This window comes from Dendrobates tinctorius, unplaced genomic scaffold, assembly GCF_039654945.1.
Source record: "Dendrobates tinctorius isolate UK_male_01 unplaced genomic scaffold, ASM3965494v1 ptg000250l, whole genome shotgun sequence".
NCBI classification, from domain to species: domain Eukaryota; kingdom Metazoa; phylum Chordata; class Amphibia; order Anura; family Dendrobatidae; genus Dendrobates; species Dendrobates tinctorius.
Window position 1 is genome coordinate 10,434,938 of NW_027361917.1, and position 19,529 is coordinate 10,454,466.

At 47.2% G+C, this 19,529-nt stretch overlaps 1 protein-coding gene across 2 annotated transcripts in view; it reads right to left on the reverse strand.

The window, feature by feature from the left end:
• Positions 1 to 19,529, reverse strand: part of ACSS1 (acyl-CoA synthetase short chain family member 1) — a 189,384-nt gene that overhangs the window by 102,868 nt on the left and 66,987 nt on the right. For both annotated transcript variants that reach the window (XM_073557471.1, XM_073557470.1), the window contains exons 5-7: positions 14,216 to 14,368; positions 13,981 to 14,128; positions 604 to 741 (exon numbers count right to left, since the gene is read on the reverse strand). In XM_073557471.1, the coding sequence (XP_073413572.1) occupies positions 604 to 741; positions 13,981 to 14,128; positions 14,216 to 14,368 (439 nt within the window). The remainder of the gene's footprint in view (positions 1 to 603; positions 742 to 13,980; positions 14,129 to 14,215; positions 14,369 to 19,529) is intronic.

A 19,529-nucleotide genomic window follows, 5' to 3' on the forward strand; every position in this document is an offset into this window, starting at 1 on the left:
GCCGGATCAGGCTATTTTGGATCAGGCGCATTCCAGCGCCCATAGACTTCCATTATAGCAAAAAGCCGGAAGCGCCGTTTTTTCGCCGCAGACAAAAAATGTTACTAGAGATGTTTTTTCCAGATGCCGGAATCAAAAATTTAGCCGGATCCGACGAAAACTGGAAGAAACGGAAGGCCATGCGACGCGATCCAGCGCTAATACAATTCAATGAGAGAAAACCGGTTCCAGCGGCAGATTTTGCTGGATCTGTTTTTTAAAAAAATAGCCGGATCCTGCCTGTCGGAAACAACCTGATGTGTGAAAGTAGCCTAAGACAACTAAAGTCCCCTATGAGAATGGAGTGGTAATGGGTATGCGCGACCACTAAGCAACATATAGTTAGTGGAGTAGTGGTCGCACATGCTCACCAATGCTTTATTCCCAAAGGAAACTTTGAGATCCCATTTCTTGTGAATTTTGGGGTTTCTAGAGTTTGGACCTTCACAGATCATACATTTATCTTGCAGGAAACTGATTTTTGTGTTTTTTTGGGACAACCTATTTATAAGGAATTCTACAACATATGCAAATGTAGGCATTTAACCAGTCCTTATCTCCTACCTGAGCCCAGCATTTTCAAAGATGACCTATCGTATTTCTTCACCCATTCATCCCCATATTTGAGCAGGAGGCGTATTGCAGTTGGTGCGCCATAAAGCTGATTAATCCTCAACCTTTCCACTGTCTCCCAATAGCGACCTAAGGAACATTATCAACAACCTTTATAAGAGATGTAATCTTAATCATCCACATGTTACAATTCATGGCAGAACATTTCAGCTCACTTGTAAATGTCATGCTTTCATATTAAAGCACAATATACAGTAATAAAAGTCACAAGAGCTTTTGTCCGAATGTCACCTACGTACCTGCCGGACATAAAACTAATTCTGTGATGAACCCCCATTCGAAATCACGAGAATATTCTTATAAAAGTTTTACCACTCAACAACATCACTAAAATGGCAGCTATCCAATCTCATAAATTCTGCAAAGTCAATATGTTTTGAAAAAAATGGTTTGTACTTGCAGAGAGTTCCTCCGCCTCATTCTACACCTCTGTGATTAATTAGAAATAGTGCTGAACTATAGTTTAATGCTTAGCTGCAGGAGGTTCTGCTGCGTGCACCTGTACTCGGAGTGTTCAGGTAATTGTTTAGTGGTCATAGCAAGTAACATGGGTAAATTACCACCAGCCATTGTTTTTACATCCAGTCCATAGGGAGCAGGGGGCCTTAAACTGCTCATATATATGGGCAGAGATCTGTCAATCCAGGGCAGCGGGGGGGGGGGGGCGGGGTAGAAGCCACCAGAGACCTTTCTGTCCGACTAGTCTGCCATGCTGCTTGATCTACGGCGGCTACTAAAAGTATGTTTTTTCTGAAATACGGCAGCACTTCAGAGCCAAACAGACCTGGCTGTGATCACGCAGCCAGTATCTTATAGATGTAGCTTACTGATTGGGCGGCATGTATCAGCTGTCAGGTTCTGGTCAGAGAAAATAAGTTCATTTTTTTCCAACCACCATTTAAACCTATGTATAATTCTAACATATATTTGCTTACTTACATTTATTTAAAACTAGCTGAAGAGCCCGGCGTTGCCCGGGCATAGTAACTAACTGTGGTTAGTTATAAGAAATTATAATGATTGTTGAAGCAAATTTTTTTTTAATACAATATTAACCCCTTAATGACTGCCGATACAACTTTTAACGGCGGCAGTTAAGGAGTACTTCATGCTCCTGCTTTTTACACAGCCTCCTCCTGCACCTCACGCTCCTCCTTTACACAAAGCATTTTTCTGCAGCACAGATTTTCTCCTTTATAGTTGCCTCCTCTGGCAGCACCTCACACTCCTCTTCCATATACAATTGGAAACACTTGACCCCAAGAGAAATTGCACTAATTGCAATAAAGCATATCGTATACACAGCCTACTTCTTCAGCAGCACCACACAGCAACTTCCTGTTATGAGCACAGTGGTGTTATCCATGAGGCTCCTCCCTTTCCCTTGACATCATGCCTCACAGGAGCAACTCCATTCTAGACACGACGGAGCCAGATGTGGCCTGTGCCTGCTGCACACTGTTACTCTGAAGGCGGCAGCCCTGATTGTAGCTCGCAGTGGCTGGGACGTTGCAGCTGGTGAGTTTTCCAGGGTGGCTTTCGAGGTGAATGTGTCTCCGCCCATGTGCGCTAACAACGTGGGCCTTGTGGATGGGGCTTTGCATGTGGAGTAAGTGAGGCTATGCGTGGAGTGGGCATGACTTGATGCATACACAGACACACATAGATACACTCAGCTTTATATATATAGATAGTAACCCTGCATATAACCTAATGGAGGGCCTCACATTTAATAATATTGCGGCATTTAAACAGAATATGTCATAAAATTCTAATCTGTGTGTGTGTCGTGTGGGGATTTTTCAAGAAACATAGCCATTTCAACAGTTCTGGTGCACAGTGATGCTCCCAGACACCCGCTGTACAGGATATTGCAACACAACTCTATTAAAGTGACGTAATTGAAACCGCATCATGGCAGAGAGTGGCTGTGTAGGGAACATCATTGAAGGATCTAATAATTAGCGCTGTGGACCTTTTATTTTGAAGATTTGAGGGGTTTTTAACATGTCCCCCACCAATTAGGAAGTAGCGGTATACTCATTATGCCATGACTTCCAAGAGTGGATGCAAATTAGCCCTCTAAAAAGAAAAAAAGCTGTCTCTCTAGTGCCACTTACTGGAGATAGCGAGCCAATATCAGACTCAATAAAGGGAACCTGATTGGTCCCTCATGCCCTCCAACCAACAAGCAATTGTATATTCCAATATACATATCCTGCCTAACAAGCCCTTTAACCTGGATGATGTTAACAAATGTTTACAAAAAGTATTTTTAAAGTCTATTTTTAAGGTGCAGATAATCTTTTGACTAGATGATGGGGGATAGTCTCCCCAGACTAGTCGTCCAACTCAGAATGTTATCACAAACCTGTGGGCATTAAACATGATTTGCAAGAGCCGGCGTCTGGCGCATGTGCACAACTTTCTTTCCTACACATCACTGCACCTCTAAAGCAAAGCATATGCTTCCTGGCATTAGAGGTGCACTGTGCATGTCCGGAAGAGAAGAAGACGGCAGACGTCCAAGGAGGAGCAGTAGATTAGTTGGTGATTCGCTATAAGCTCTGTCCTGCTGACGTCAGGCTTCTTCTTTGCTTCTGGACATGCGCTGTGCGCCTCTCAAGCAAAGTGTACCCTTCCCGGCTTCAGAGGTTCACTGTGCTTGTTCAGCGGCGAAGAAGATGGCTGACGTCCAAAGAGGAGCAGTATACCAGTTGGCAATTCACTATCAGCTCTGTTCTGCTGACGTCAGGTTTCTTCTTTGTTTCCGGACATTTGCTGGGTGCCTCTGAAGCCGGCGAGTGTACACTCAGCTTTAAAGGCGCAATGACATGTAGGAAAGAAATTCAGGCCAGGTCTTGCAAATCATGTTATCATGCCCACAGAGGTGTGATTACATGGTATGTGGGATGACTAGTCTGGGGAAACAAACACCTCATTGACTAATCCAAAAATTATTTGCATATTGAAAATGACTATGACTATGACTAAAGGATAGAAATCAAACCAGAATGTCCTCTAAAAAACAGAGACATATGGATCACCCTCCCAGGGCCGTGGGGTACTCGGTACTGGGCCGGTATCAGTGGGATGTGTCACAGCAGCGGTGACCCGGACCGTGGCCCTGCGCACCCAAGTAATAGGAAGATGTGAATAGTGGAATTTAGTTAGATGAATAGTTCGTGACGCCACCTGTGGTGTTCGGCAAGGGAGGTGTTAAGCCGACGCTGCAGACAGATCCTCCGGGACAGATGGTGTGGTGCAGCACTGATGGTATAGCCCTCCACAGGCAGGGCTGTTGTCCCAGGGCAGTGAAGATGTGGAGACAGTTAGATGGTGTAGTGTTTGGCGCAGGAGATGTAGCAGTGCCAGGCGGACGGGCGCAGGAAGGAATGGAGGACACCAGGGCATGTAGTTCCAAAGCTTTACTCACAGTCTGTAGTGCCCGCTTCTGTGCCGTGTCCTCCGGGTCAGGGACTCAGTCAACCTCCAGGCAAGATGGAATGCTCCCTTCCACACCCCGCCAACTTATGTGCCTTTTCCGAACGTCTCCTCTATAGCGCCTTTAAGTGTGATGATCTCCTAGTACTGAGTTACACTGGAGTTCCTCCTGACAGATGTTCCCAAGAACTCTACTTGTACGGCAGACAGCTGTAGCCTGCTTCGGGGACTCTCTACTCCTGAGTCCCGGCTCTCTATCCGTGTTGCTGTTGTGCCCCCAAGTCTTAGATGGGAGTAGTGCATTTACAGCCCACTACTCCACCGGTGTCTGCTGCAGAAACATTAGTGTCCATACAACCTCGGGGACCGGGCCCCGACCCTGCGCTTAGAACTTCTATGCAGGGTTCTTCCTCTAACCCACGTCCTCTGTGTTCTCTTTTACTCTTACGTTCCGTACTTGTCTTTCCCCTCTATGGAAGCTCAGGCTTCGGTTCAATGTCTTTCTCCTTCTTTCCTTTCCCGTGCCAGCTGGCTCAGATCACTGAGGCAGCTGCAGCACTCCTTCCTCCATCCCTCCTCCAGGGATCCCCAGTCCTCTCCGAGTGGCTCTCTCTCACTGACCTTCCTCAGACTGAACTGAACTCCAATCCTGGAAGTGTCCCGCTCTTTTATATCTAGTCTAAACTCCACCCACCTCCCAGCACGTCTAGTGTTCCAAGCAGGGAACCACCAAAGGTGCTCTGCTTCTCTCTAAGCAAGGAGCCGCAATGTGGTTTTGCTGAACTACTCTATTGTGTGGGGTGCGAGTGTTGGAGCGTGGTCAGGAGCCTCCAACTTACCTGGATGGTGGGGCACCACACCTTAGGAAAAGGTGCAGTACCTCTGTGGCGACCGAGCCTCTGGGGTGCCACATACCCCTTCGTTAAACACAGCCCATCCGTGGGCTGCAAGGCAAACAAAGTTGACAATACTGGAACATACAAATTTCTTTAATGCTAAACAAACATTTCCTATGCTAAACTTCCCAATGTGAGAGGCACTCATTCTTGAACGTTGCAAACAGTTATTAACCATCTAAAATTCTAAGTCAAAAGTGAAATTTTCCATACAATACTTAATTCAAAGTGCTATTGTCTGTTCTCTCTATCACTTCAGTATTCTTCATCTTTCCATCTCTAGTACACATTTCTTTTCTCTCTAGTGCACATTTTCTACTTTCTTTCAACTCTGAGTGACAAGCGTGATGCCTGGTTCATCATATACATTTTCAATTCTTTATTCAAATCTTTCATTTCTGTATTAAAACATTCCTAATTCTATATAAAATCCATTTCCTAGTTACCAATACTCTCATAAGATACATCATTATCAAATATTTCACATTAAAACTTTCAACAATTCTTGTAAGTGCTGAACACTGCTCCCAGCCGGGATCTCTTGCAGTGTCCTTTGATTGGACTCATGCTCCAAATGAGGTAGACGTAATCTTCGCAAAGTGTCCTATGTAAAACCAAGAGAGGGCACTGTGATAAAACACTCCGGGATCGCCTTTGCTGGGGTCAAAGGTCACGTGCATTCAGCATGAAACTCAGGCGCAGAGCTGGGATTCGGGTGTAACTGACCCTGGGTCAGGTTTATTAACGGTGAAAGCAATGCAAAAAGGAAATAAAACATAAAACAAATCCTTGCCTGTCCGGCACTAACTAAACAATGGACAACCTAACTACCAACTGGCGGGCTTCTCCCATCCAGCCAAACCACAGTTGCAGTGGGCACTGCTTCCACTCAGATGTGTCTCTCACACAGACAGGCTCTCTGTGTTCCCAGGCTGAGACACTCACACAACCACCTGGCATCCTTTTATATCCACCTCCCATTATTCATTAGCAAGCAGGTGCGATACTGACCAGACTAGGCCACATAGGAAAGGAATCTGGGCGAGATATACCTGCCCTCATCCACTATTCCCACATGATTCTCACATATCCCCCCCTTCTGCTCAGACCACTCCGGTCGAGCAATGACACCCGCCAAACAGTGCACTCGGGACAGGGCATCGGCATTTCCCATCTGTACCCCTGGGTGGTGCTCCACCGTAAAAGTGTAGGCCTGCAGGGAAAGGAACCACAGGGTCACCCGGCTATTCCGTTCCTTGTTCAAGTGCATCCACTTGAGAGGGGCATGGTCAGTGATCAGCCTGAACTTTCGGCCCACCAGGTAATATTTGAGGGCCTCTAGAGCCCACTTAATGGCGAGGCACTCTTTTTCTACGACTGCATACCTTTGCTCGTGTTTATTCAGCTTCCTGCTGAGATAGAGGACTGGGTGTTCCACTCCGTCCCTCACTTGTGAGAGTACGGCCCCGATACCGGTATCAGAGGCATCTGTTTGTACCACAAACTCGCTGCAGAAGTCCGGAGTCACCAGTACGGGCTGAGAGCAAAGTGCCCGTTTTAGGCTATGGAAGGCTTCTTAAGCCGCTAAACTCCATTTAATCATGACGGAGTCTTTCCCTTTTGTAAGATCTGTCAGGGGGGTAGCGATGGCTGCAAAATTGGGTATGAACCGGCGATAATAGCCGGCGATCCCCAGGAAGGCTTGCACCTTGTTGACAGGTTGTGGCCAGTCCTGAACCGCCTGAATCTTATCAACCTGGGGTTTAACAACACCCCTCCCAATTACATACCCCAAATACCAGGCTTCTTCTAGCCCGATGTGACATTTCTTGGGGTTCGCGGTTAGACCTGCCTCCCACAGGTCGTCAATCACAGCTTGTACTTTCTGGAGATGAGTCTCCCAGTCCAAGCTGTAAATGACAATGTCATCCAAATAGGCCGAAGCGTACCGCCTATGTGGCCTCAAGACTCGATCCATCAGTCTCTGGAAGGTCGCCGGTGCCCCGTGCAGTCCAAACTGCATATACACATACTGAAATAAACCTTCCGGCGTAGCAAATGCCGTCTTTTCTCTGGCAGCCTCAGCCAGAGGGATCTGCCAATACCCCTTTGTTAGATCTAGGGTCGTAATATACCGGGCTTTTCCTAACCGATCTATTAACTCGTCGACCCGGGGCATAGGATAGGCATCAAATTTTGAGACCGCATTCAGTTTCCTGAAGTCATTGCAGAACCGGATGGTGCCGTCCGGTTTAGGAATTAGCACAATCGGGCTGGACCACGCACTGTGCGATTCCTCAATGACTCCTAACTCTAACATTGCCTTTACTTCTCGGGAAACGGCTTCACGGCGCGCTCACGGGATTCGGAAGGGCTTTACGTGAACTGTGACACCAGGTTCCGTTACGATGTCATGTTTCATTAGCATAGTCTGCCCGGGTTTTTCTGAGAAAAACTTTTGGTTGTGAAGTAGAAACTGCCTGACCTCAGTCTTTTGCCGCTCCGAGAGAGTCTCTGCAACCCGTACCTCCGGTACAGTATGCGAGCAGACAGGACGGGCCAGCTCCGCTGACAAGGCAGACCGATCCTTCCAGGGCTTTATCAGATTTACATGATAAATCTGTTCAGGTTTCCATTTACCTGCCTGGTATACTTTGTAGTTTACTTCACCAACTCTTTCCTTGATCTCAAAGGGGCCCCGCCACTTTGCCAGGAACTTACTGTCCACCGTGGGGACCAGGATCAACACCCTACCTCCGGGTGCAAACGTACGGATCTTGGCGCCCCTATCATAGATTCTTTTTTGGGCTCCTTGAGCCTGTATCATGTGTTCTTTGACGATAGGCATAACAGCCGCAATACGGTCCTGCATTTGTGTGACGTGATCTATCACTGTTTTAAATGGAGTGACCTGACCCTCCCAGGTTTCTTTTGCAACGTCTAACAGTCCGCGAGGACGTCGGGCGTACAATAACTCGAAAGACGAGAATCCCGTGGAAGACTGGGGTACTTCCCTGATGGCAAAAAGCAAATATGGAAGTAAATAGTCCCAGTTCTTCCCATCCTTGTCTATCACCTTTCTCAGCATCTGCTTCAGAGTTTTATTGAACCGTTCAACCAACCCGTCTGTTTGAGGGTGATACACGGAGGTGCGTAACGGTTCGATTTGTAACAATCGGCAGAGCTCCTTCATTATCCTGGACATAAAGGGGGTCCCCTGGTCGGTGAGTATCTGTTTTGGTATACCGACCCGACTAAACACATGCACCAGTTCCTTGGCAATCGTCTTGGTGGCCGTGTTACGCAAAGGGATGGCCTCCGGGTAACGAGTGGCATAATCCAAGATGACCAGGATATGTTGGTGTCCACGTGCAGACCGTGGAAGGGGCCCAACTAAATCCATCCCAATCCTCTCAAACGGGACTTCAATAATAGGTAGGGGTACCAAAGGGCTACAGAACCGGGGCTTAGGTGCAGAGGCTTGGCAGTCAGGACAAGACTCACAATATACACGAACATCGTGATGCATGCCTGGCCAAACAAAACAGTGTAATATCCTTTCGGTGGTTTTCTGGACTCCCAGGTGACCTCCCATCACATGTCCGTGGGCCAGGTCCAGCACCTGCCGCCGGTAGAGTTTTGGCACGACTAACAGTTGCACCGTATCTTCCCCCTTTTTCTCTATCTGATAGAGTAAATCATTCTCCAGAACCATGTAAGGATATGCCAGCCTAGAGCCAGGTTCTACGGGTACCCCATTTATCACTTTTACATTTGTCCTAGCCTGAGAAAGGGTAGGATCCTTTATTTGCTCGCTTTGGAAGTCATCTTTCTGAACTTCTAAATCCGGCAAACGGGGAGGTGGACGGCTGTCGGCCTCCTCCTCTTCCCCGGTCTCCTCTGTATCACCCGCCATGACTGAAAACGGGAACTGCAGGTCATTTCCCGCAAACTCTTCCCCCAAGTCTTTCGGGGAGACCTCTTCCAGGGGTTCGGGACCCACACGCGGCCTGGGAGAAGAATCATGTACACGATTACCCGAGGGCATCAACTGACTCTCCCACAATTGCCAGAAGTGGGGAAAATCCCGGCCCAGGATAACATCATGCAATAACGCCGGGACGAGTCCCACTTTATGTTGCACAGACCCATAGGAAGTAGTAATGCATATGACCGTGGTGAGGTACGAACAGGTGTCTCCATGCACACACGTTACAGAAAATTTGTCTGATGGTCCAGTCGGGGCTGACACCAGACTGGCCTTCACCAGAGTCACCACACTTCCCGAGTCTAACAATGCCACCACATTTTTGCCATCAACAGTTAAATCACACAAGTGTTTTTCCACATCCTTTTGACCGGCATTCACACTCACTACCCGTGCAACCATAGACATGCGGTTTTTAGAGTCTGTGACGTCGCACTGCATGGGTTCAGTAGTGACCGGACAGTTCGCAGCAATATGTCCCATCTCTCGGCAGCGGAAACACCTAACGGGCCCCTTGCTTAGACCATAGTTCGTTACTCTCGGCCTAGCAGTGCGGGTAGTCCCGTTTTCCTCCCCCACTGTCTTAGGGATTTTTCCATCTCCCCTACTCCCTGGAACAGTCTTACCGGTTCCACGTGGAGATGATGAAGAACGAGGTGGGGTAGCGTCGTCTCGGAGTCCTTCCGCCACGGAGTAACGTTCAACCAGATCCACCAGTTGATCTGCCGTCGTAGGATTTCCATGGCTTACCCACTTCCTCAGGGCTGGCGGTAGAGCTCTCAGGTACTTGTCCAGGACGACTCTCTGGATTATCTCTGGCGCTGTCAACACCTCGGGTTGTAGCCACTTCTTCGTCACGTGGATCAGGTTGAACATCTGTGACCGCGGTGGTTTATCCGGCTGATAAGTCCATTGATGCACTCTCTGTGCCCGGACAGCGGTAGTCACTCCCAGCCGGGCCAAGATCTCGGCTTTCAATTTGTCAAAGTCCTGCGGAGCTTCAGGTTCCAAGTCATAATACGCCTTTTGGGCCTCACCGGAAAGAAACGGGGCAATCAGGCCGGCCCATCGTGCCTTCGGCCATTTTTCTCGCACCGCCGTCCGTTCAAACGTGGTCAGGTATGCCTCGACGTCATCTTCGGTCGTCATTTTCTGCCAGTACCGACTCACGTGAATCACTCTCGACTCGGCTTCCAGGTTAAGCTCAGGTAAGCTTGCCAAGCGCTGCGCCACCTGCTGGAGAAGCGAACGATCGGCAACTGTCATGTCCACCAACTCCTTCAGCTGGGCCATCATCACCCGATTAGCTTCTTGCTGGACGGCGGTGGACTGTACCAGCGCTTTCACCACGTCCTCCATGCTCATGCTTGCAGCGTGATGCCCGCGTTCTCCACCACAATGTGATAAAACACTCCGGGATCGCCTTTGCTGGGGTCAAAGGTCACGTGCATTCAGCATGAAACTCAGGCGCAGAGCTGGGATTCGGGTGTAACTGACCCTGGGTCAGGTTTATTAATGGTGAAAGCAATGCAAAAAGGAAATAAAACATAAAACAAATCCTTGCCTGTCCGGCACTAACTAAACAATGGACAACCTAACTACCAACTGGTGGGCTTCTCCCGTCCAGCCAAACCACAGTTGCAGTGGGCACTGCTTCCACTCACGTGTGTCTCTCACACAGACAGGCTCTCTGTGTTCCCAGGCTGAGACACTCACACAACCACCTGGCATCCTTTTATATCCACCTCCCATTATTCATTAGCAAGCAGGTGCGATACTGACCAGACTAGGCCACATAGGAAAGGAATCTGGGCGAGATATACCTGCCCTCATCCACTATTCCCACATGATTCTCACAGCACCTAAAGAGGTGCAACTATTTACAAACACAGTTTTTGGATCACTCCAAGTTCATGATCGCTAAGTTCAAATGTAAAGGCTGCCAACAACACAGGGCAACTCTGGAAAAAAACAAAACTAAACCATGATGGTCAAAAATAGAACAAAAGGCACAACGGTGCAAATAAACCCTCCTGGGTAACGATAGTTAGTGTAAGTTACTAGTGCTGGTCCCCTCCTGGGGTTCTGGAAGCTGGTGATTGGGTACTGCTACCAGATGTAACACCTTGGGTATCTTCATCCTGCTGTTGGTTGCTTGCTAGTTCCGGTGCTCTGGTGCGTGGCCTAGCTCCGAGGGATGCTGCAGCTTGTTGGCGCTGATAGGCGACGACATGGGGACTCGGCAGCCAAGGGATCCCGAGGTCACTATCCCAAAGCGACCTAGACTCATCCAATCCCCGAAGATGCCGAATCGTACGCGCCTGCTCCAGCCGTACCCTTCTCAGTAGGGACCTCCTCCACCTCCCCATTTCCGACAGTCTAGTGCCCTCAGCTGACTCTTCCAACTGCCCCATTTTGAGTTCCTGCAAGCCTGCCTCTGATAACGTGAATTCGGGGGGGCAACCCATTAGGAGGGCCGGGGTATAAACCTGGTGCCTCCCGGCGGTGCGGTCTCTGCTCCGGTTCAGGCGTAGTGGCAGTGGACGCTGCTCGGTGGGATACCAGGGACGGCGGTGGAGCTAACGGCGGCTCTGGGTCCGCGGGGGTTTCTGTAGGGACCTGTGCAGCCACGTCAGGTCCGGACGGGGGCTTCTCTTCCTCCGCCTCAGCTCCCTGTGCTGTGTATGACTCCCCCGGTAGTAGCGGCAGGGAGGGAACAAAGTACGCTGCCGGTGGCATGGCAGCGGTTCCAGGCTCCACAGGGTCTGCCTGGAAGAGGTCCAGTGCAGCAGCGGCGGGTACCGGTGTCGCGGGTACCGCAGGTGTAGGCCCCTCCTGGGCGCGCTGCAGGTTCAAAGTCCATAGCGCTTCCTGCCACAGTTGCAGGCGGCGCGTCAGCTGGGCAATTTCGTCCTCCAGTTGCTGATGGTTCATCTCTGCTACGGGATTGGAGCCTTCAGCCATGGTGCTGGGGAGATCCGCTTCCCCGCGCTCCGCAGGCCTCCTTCCCTCTTCCTCCAAGATGGCGTTCTGGCGTTCTTCTCCCTCCTCTCTCGGCCCCTTTCCTGCCATTGGCTTCTGCCCCTCCTTCTTGGGGCAGCGTCTTCTTCCAGCGCCTCCATACCAAGCCAGTATACGAACCCCTCGAGGGGTGGGCCATGCTGCTGTCACATAGCAATTCAGGCAGGGGAGGCCCAAGACTGTTCGTGGTCTTTTCCTAGGACCTCCCATCTCTTCACGCCCTTCTTCTCCACACCAATGGCCATTTTTAATGTTCATTTTACAGTATATTAAATTGGGTCTTCGGCACATTCTCAAAAGTTATAAGTCCAACAAATCCTAGGCACACAGAACCCGATGGCATCGGGTCTCGTCATCCTGTTCGTGACGCCAAGTTGGATCGCCCTCCCAGGGCCGTGGGGTACTCGGTACCGGGCCGGTATCAGTGGTATGTGTCACAGCAGCGGTGACCCGGACCGTGGCCCTGGGCGCCAAAGTAATAGGAAGATGTGAATGGTGGAAAGTAGTTAGCTGAATAGCTCGTGACGCCACCTGTGGTGTTCGGCAAGGGAGGTGTTAAGCCGACGCTGCAGACAGATCCTCCTGGACAGATGGTGTGGTGCAGCACTGATGGTATAGCCCTCCACAGGCAGGGCTGTTGTCCCAGGGCAGTGAAGATGTGGAGACACTTAGATGGTGCAGAACCATTAGTGTCCATACAACCTCGGGGACCGGGGCCCGGCCTTGCGCTTAGAACTTCTAGGCAGGGTTCTTCCTCTAACCCAAGTCCTCTGTGTTCCCTTTTACTCCTACTTTCCGTACTTGTCTTTCCCTTCTATGGAAGCTCAGGCTTCGGTTCAATGTCTTTCTCCTTCTTTCCTTTCCCGTGCCAGCTGGCTCATATCACTGAGGCAGCTGCAGCACTCCTTCCTCCATGCCTCCTCCAGGGATCCCCACTCCTCTCCAAGTGGCTCTCTCTCACTGACCTTCCTCCGACTGAACTGAACTCCAATGCTGGATCTGTCCCGCTCTTTTATATCTAGTCTAAACTCCACCCACCTCCCAGCACGTCTAGTGTTCCAAGCAGGGAACCACCAAAGGTGCTCTGCTTCTCTCTAAGCAAGGAGCCGCAATGTGGTTTTGCTGAACTACTCTATTGTGTGGGGTGTGAGTGTTGGAGCTTGGTCAGGAGCCTCCAACTTACCTGGATGGTGGTGCACCACACCTTAGGAGGAGGTGCAGTACCTCTGTGGCGACCGAGCCTCAGGGGCGCCACACATACATCTGCAGACACGGTACCACTAATTTATAGGGTAGCTACCCAAAGGTGGCACTAGAGAGTAGATTTCTTTCCTGTTAATGAAAGCTCATTTGCATACCTTCTTTCCCAAAAAGCAGCTGATGAGTAGCAAGAACCATGTGAAGATTGGTGTCTCTTTCATTTCGAGGGGACTCTGGTTTTGCTTATATCCTTAGTCATATTGCATGGCTTGTCACTACAGGTCGGACAGTGGCTTACAGGATAGCTACCTTCAATAGCTGGCACTTATAAAACAGCTTTCTTTCCTCTGAAAGAGAACTAATTAGCATATTATTTCCCATGGAGCACACATGCTTTCTTATCAAGGAGAAACATTAGCCCCTTACTCCTATATGGGATAAAACAGCCTTTTTAGATGGCCACACGTGCAGCGTTTGTTGTGTACCTAGTAACTATCGCTATAAAAAGATCACATCAATTCATAGAAAAATGATTGCAGCCAGAACTACATGTCTGTAGGACATCTGGAAATGATCCTTCCTCTTTGCCACTTGTATAAATGAATATACTGCTTATCTCGCAGCTTACATATGGTCTCATTATCTTATGTTGCTATTGGAGGCACTAATCACTGCAGATAACACGTTTACCTAAGCTAATAAAAAGTCATTTCAATAACAGAAGGAAATACGCTCATAAACCTCATCTCATCTCTTCACCTGGATCTGGATATATTGGAGTGCTTTCGAACAGGACGGTGGTGGCTCCATTGCAGAGTGGTCCATAGACGACGTAGCTATGCCCAGTAATCCAGCCGATGTCAGCAACACATCCAAACACATCCCCTTGTTTGTAGTCAAAGACGTACTAACGGGAAAACAGCTATTAGTGATAATAAACTTTGTGTGATATTACAGAATAAAAAACAAAGCCACATTGCTGGCAAACACTTACCTTGTGTGTCAGGGAAGCAAACAGCAAATACCCAGCCTGTGTGTGCACAATTCCCTTTGGCTTCCCGGTGCTGCCAGACGTATACAGCATAAATAGCATATCTTCACTGTCCATAGTTTCTGGAGGGCACACTGGTTCTGTTTTGGCCATTTCCTGCCAAAACATATGCAAACTGAGATCTGTAATCACAGAAAAAGTTGCAAACTTGGTGCACTAAAGAGGTCTTCCACTTTCCAGAAAGTGGACCTCAAAATCTCCAAAATGCCTAAAATAACAAATACAGCAGTTACTCACCACCCCTCACCCCCGAGTCCAGAACTTGGCCCCTGCCCCTGCTCAGGTCTCAGTGTTTTGACTTCACGTCGATTCAGTGCATCAACGTTGTAGCCAATCATTGAGCTCAGCAGTAATGCCAAGCTCAGTGATTGGCAACAGCGGTGATGTGAGCTGTCAAAGTGACTTCACTGGTGAAGCCAAAACACTGAAACCTGACCAGCGGCAGGTAGCCTACACTGGATCTGGGGTGGGTATGTACCTCCCGTTTGTTGGCTTAAGTATTACAGAGTTTTTGGAATCTAAGTTCTGAAAGTGGAAAACCTTTTTTATATAAAGAACCAAAGTAACCGTGACTTGGTTCATACACCGAATGGCCACTTTATTAGAGACACTTGTCTTATCACGATTGGAGCTTTCTTCTTTGAAAATTAGAAAAGGGACCCTAGAAAGCAGTGAGCAAGTTTTCACGAACCTGCGTTAGCGAAAATCCATACTAGAATGCGAAAATAAGTGCAACGGTTTCAAGAGTATATCAAGAATTATGGAATCAATGAAAAGCATCCAAAGAACGAGATCCTGTGACTGTACAGAACTCAACAACGAAAGGGGCCCAGTGGAAAATGTAAAGAAACATTCTGAGAAATAGGTTGTGTACAATCCTATAAATTGTAGCCGAAAACACTGGTGCTCCAACTATTGTGCCGGGATGCACAACTCATTTTGCTTTAAAACAGATAGGAGATGATCAGTGATCAATATGAAGGAAGCAGAAAGACAAGACTCCAGGTAGCCAAAAAGCAAAAAAAAACATTAGATCATTGAGCAGTGGCTACACATATCTCATCAGATGAATCCAAATATGTTAGCACAGGCTAGGAGAGTCAGAATTTAGCACAAGCAGAATAAATCGAAGCAGGCTTATTATCTTGTGTCAACAGTTCAGGCAGGATGAAGTGAAGCAACAGTATCATGGGCATCTTGGGTCTTTGTGGATAGACGTATAACCAATAGGACTTACCTAAGTATTAGAGCCAACCAAGTTCATCCCTTCATGAACGCTATTTGCCCAATCTCAGAAGGACACTTTCACATGGATTATGCACCATGGCCGAAGGTATAGTTATGAATTTTTTGTAGAGACGGGACAAAGTGTTTCATGCTTCCCTGGCCTTCACAGTCCCCAAAAGCTCAATCCTATAGAATAGAGCACCTCTAAACAAGGTACAATAGGACTGTCCACAAGTATGTCACTACTTCCATCTGATTTTTGGCAACCGTGAGAAGCCATTCTGCTAGCATGGGCCAATATGCCTGCAGAACGATTTCAACATCTAATAGAATTTACAGATGGGTGTCTCTAAACAAAGTGGCCATTCAGTATGTATATATATATACATACTGAATGGCCACTTTGTTTAGAGATACTGTATATATAGATATATTCTACATCAGAGTGTTGTACAGAGCTCACTCTCTTAGAGCTTTATATTACGTTATTCCTCACTACTCCTGGAAATTTATGAATAAGTTGGCAATAATTTTCCTCTATACACTGATGCTGTATAATCAGTGCAGACTGATCAGTGGAATGATAAATTATTACATTACACAGTACTCCATACAGTACTCTGGTGCTTGCATAGGGTCACGTCCAACCCCTTCCAATACAATAGAAAAAAATCAACATCTTGCAAATTAGATGAGTTTATTGTTGCACAATCCAAAGATCTAATAAGTTGATGGTTTGGGCGCCTCACCTGATCTTCATCAAACATAAGATTGCAGGATGACTGACGGTATGTCAGTCTTAGCGCACGTGGGATAGTAACACGATGGTATCCAGCCATTTCTATACATTCTGTAAAGAATGTGAGTCAGCATAGTTTGGATAGAAATGTGTACCCAAGTATGCGGTGTACACACAGTGTACATAATGGGAGTTGTATAACATGGCAGTCATAGAACATTGCACTGTTTCTTTTTTAGGGTACGTTCCCAAGTTCAGGATTTGCTGCGGTTTAGATGCTGCCTATTTATACAGCGTCAAAAATGCAGCAGCCAGATGTTACAGCATAGTGGAAGGAATTTCTAGAAATCCCATGTCCACTGTGAATCTATGTGCACCTGCAGATCACCCATGGAAACTGACATGTGGCGTGTCTCTCAGATCTGCAGCATGCCAATTTCTCTTGCGGATATGCATGTAGATTTTCCTCATAGACTTGCATTAATGAGGAAAATTTGCATGTGTAAAAAACGCAAATGTGTGTCCGCTAATAGGTAGGTGCAGAAATGGTGTCAATATTGTCAAAACCGCAGATCATGAAAGTGGAATGTACCCTTACAGTTACAGTTATCAATTATTAAACACCTGAGCAATTCAAACATTGAGTAGAGTGCAGGATATCAGAAGGTACAGGAGCATCTCACAAGCCCACATGCGCTAATACCGACATACGTACCAGCAATCAATCTGCAGTCCGGTGTCTGATGAAGGTCAAGTGAGAAGACCGAAATAACACATATTATATCTCTCTATAAAACTAATCAAATTTGCAAGTGATAATTGAGTGGCGAGTACTTTTTACTGTAGTGGAATGATAACGCTCAGCGGTCATTTTCATTAGGAACAGAAGAACCAACACATTTTTTGGGAGAATATACAGAAACATACGGGAGGAGCAGCTTCTATGTAATGGCTCCTACAAAGATTGTCTTCAAATATTGTATAAAAACAGTGCACTCTTAAAATCAAAAACTCTGAACATTAAAAAAGTTGCCTGACTTAAAAAAAACAACAAAAAGAGCAGCAAATACTTTAACTCTTTACTGATTCAACATAGAAGTTACAGCAGTTCCCAGGTTTTTTTTTTGCAAGCATTCCGCACACGACCGCTGCAGCCAGTCCTTGGCCTCAGCAGTCACATGCCCCTCAGTGATGCCAATAGTTAAGTTAGATGACAGCCAAAGGCCCATATACACATCAAAATATAGTGGGGGTGTCCTAATTTTTCAGGGGAGAAAAGGATCAGGCAGACTGAATTTTAAAACCCAACCCTTTTGTTCTCCTAAGAGATAAGCCACTGCAAGCCATCTGGCAGCAACTTTCTCCTCTCTTCCTGTTGATAATAAATGAGTGCTCAGCTGAGCTGAAGTTCATGTGAATGGGAAATTTGGAAGAGATAGCCGAGAGCCACTCACTGACTGTGGAGGTTTTCTAAACAAAGACTGACAGATCCTTCAAAGCAAACCGATATCTACTGCAGGTTAATGTGCCTACTTTTATCTTAGTTCATATACACATTATAATAACGTCAGTCAAACCTGCCCATATCAGTATGCTCAGCCTAATCTTTATTCGGGCCTTATGATAAGGAACCGCCTGTCCAATTTGACTGCTTTTTTTTTGCATTCTTTAGTTCTTGGAGAGATAAACTGCCATCAGAGGAGTCTGGCATTAGTTCTATCATAGCCAAGCACTACTGTGTATGGAGTAGTCAGGAGAGATTGTGGTCAGCCAAACCATTGTTCCACTGAAAGTCATCTAATGTGTATGAGGCCACCGTAGAATTAAGAGTGATTCCTCCCTGCACTAACCTACCTACTGTATGCCCGATATTGCCATCTCTACCATGGTTGTACCATTACTCCCCAGCAACATGCCCGGTGTCTTGGGGTCATACGTGATTCAGATCTTTCCTTCACTCACCACATCCGATCACTCGCTCACTCGTGTCATTTGCACCTCAAAAACATTTCTAGAATTCGACCTTTTCTTACCTTTGACTCAGAAAAAACTTTTACTGTTGCTCTTATTCATTCTTGTCTGGACTATTACAGCTCTCTACTAATCGGACTCCATTGATAAACTCTCTTCTCTCCAATATGTTATGAATCCAGAAGCCAGGATCATGTTCCTCACCAACTGCTACACTGAGGCCTCTACCCTGTACCAGTCGCTGCACTGGTTGCCCATCCGATATAAACTGTGTTCCAAATTATTATGCAAAAAGAGTTTAGGAGTGATAAGGTTAGAATCTTTTTGTTTGTCATTTAAACTCATTGATGGTGATGTGTGTCAGTGCTCTTTATATCACTGAAAGCAATTGCAGATACCGTTGCAAATTAGTTTGGCAGGTGTGTCCAAATAAAGGCAAGACTACTTAAGAAGGCTGTTCCACATTATTAAGCAGCCTACATTTTTTGCCAAAATGGGAAAGAAAAAGGATGTGTCGGCTGCTGAGAAGCCACAAATTGTGGAGTATTTAGGTCAAGGCATGACTACAATCAACATTGCCAAGACACTTAATCGTGATCATCGCACAATCAAGAAGTATGTAGCTGATTCCCAGCACACACGTGTGCGTGCTGATAAGGAAAAATTGAGGACTCTTTCCAACAGGCAATTGCGTCAGGTTAAAAGAGCAGCAACAAAAATGCCTTGTCATAGCAGCAGACAAGTTTTTGAAGCTGCTGGTGCCTCCAACGTCCCCCAAACAACAAGATGCAGGGTCCTTCAGAGGTTTGCAGCTGTGCATAAGCCATCCTGTCGACCACCTCTATCCACTGCACGCAAGCAGAAACGGCTCCAGTGGGCCAAACGATACATGAAGACTGACTTCCAAACTGTTTTGTTCACCGATGAGTGCCGTGCAATGCTCGATGGTCCAGATGGATGGAGAGGAGGATGGCTGGTTGATTGAAACCCCATGAAAACACGGCTAAGGCACCAACAAGGAGGAGGTGGAGTAATGTTTTTGGCTGGAATCATGGGGAGAGAGATTGTTGACCTCTTTAGGATCCCTGAAGGGGTAAAGATGAACTCCATAATCTATGTGGAGTTTCTAAAACAGCACTTCCTGCCATGGTTCAAGAGGAAGAACCATGCTTTCCGCAGCAAGATCATTTTCATGCATGATAATGCACCGTCTCATGCTGCAAATAACACATCTGCATCTCTGGCTGCTATGGGCATAAAAGAAGACAAACTTATGGTGTGGCCACCATCTTCCCCTGACCTCAACCCCATTGATAACCT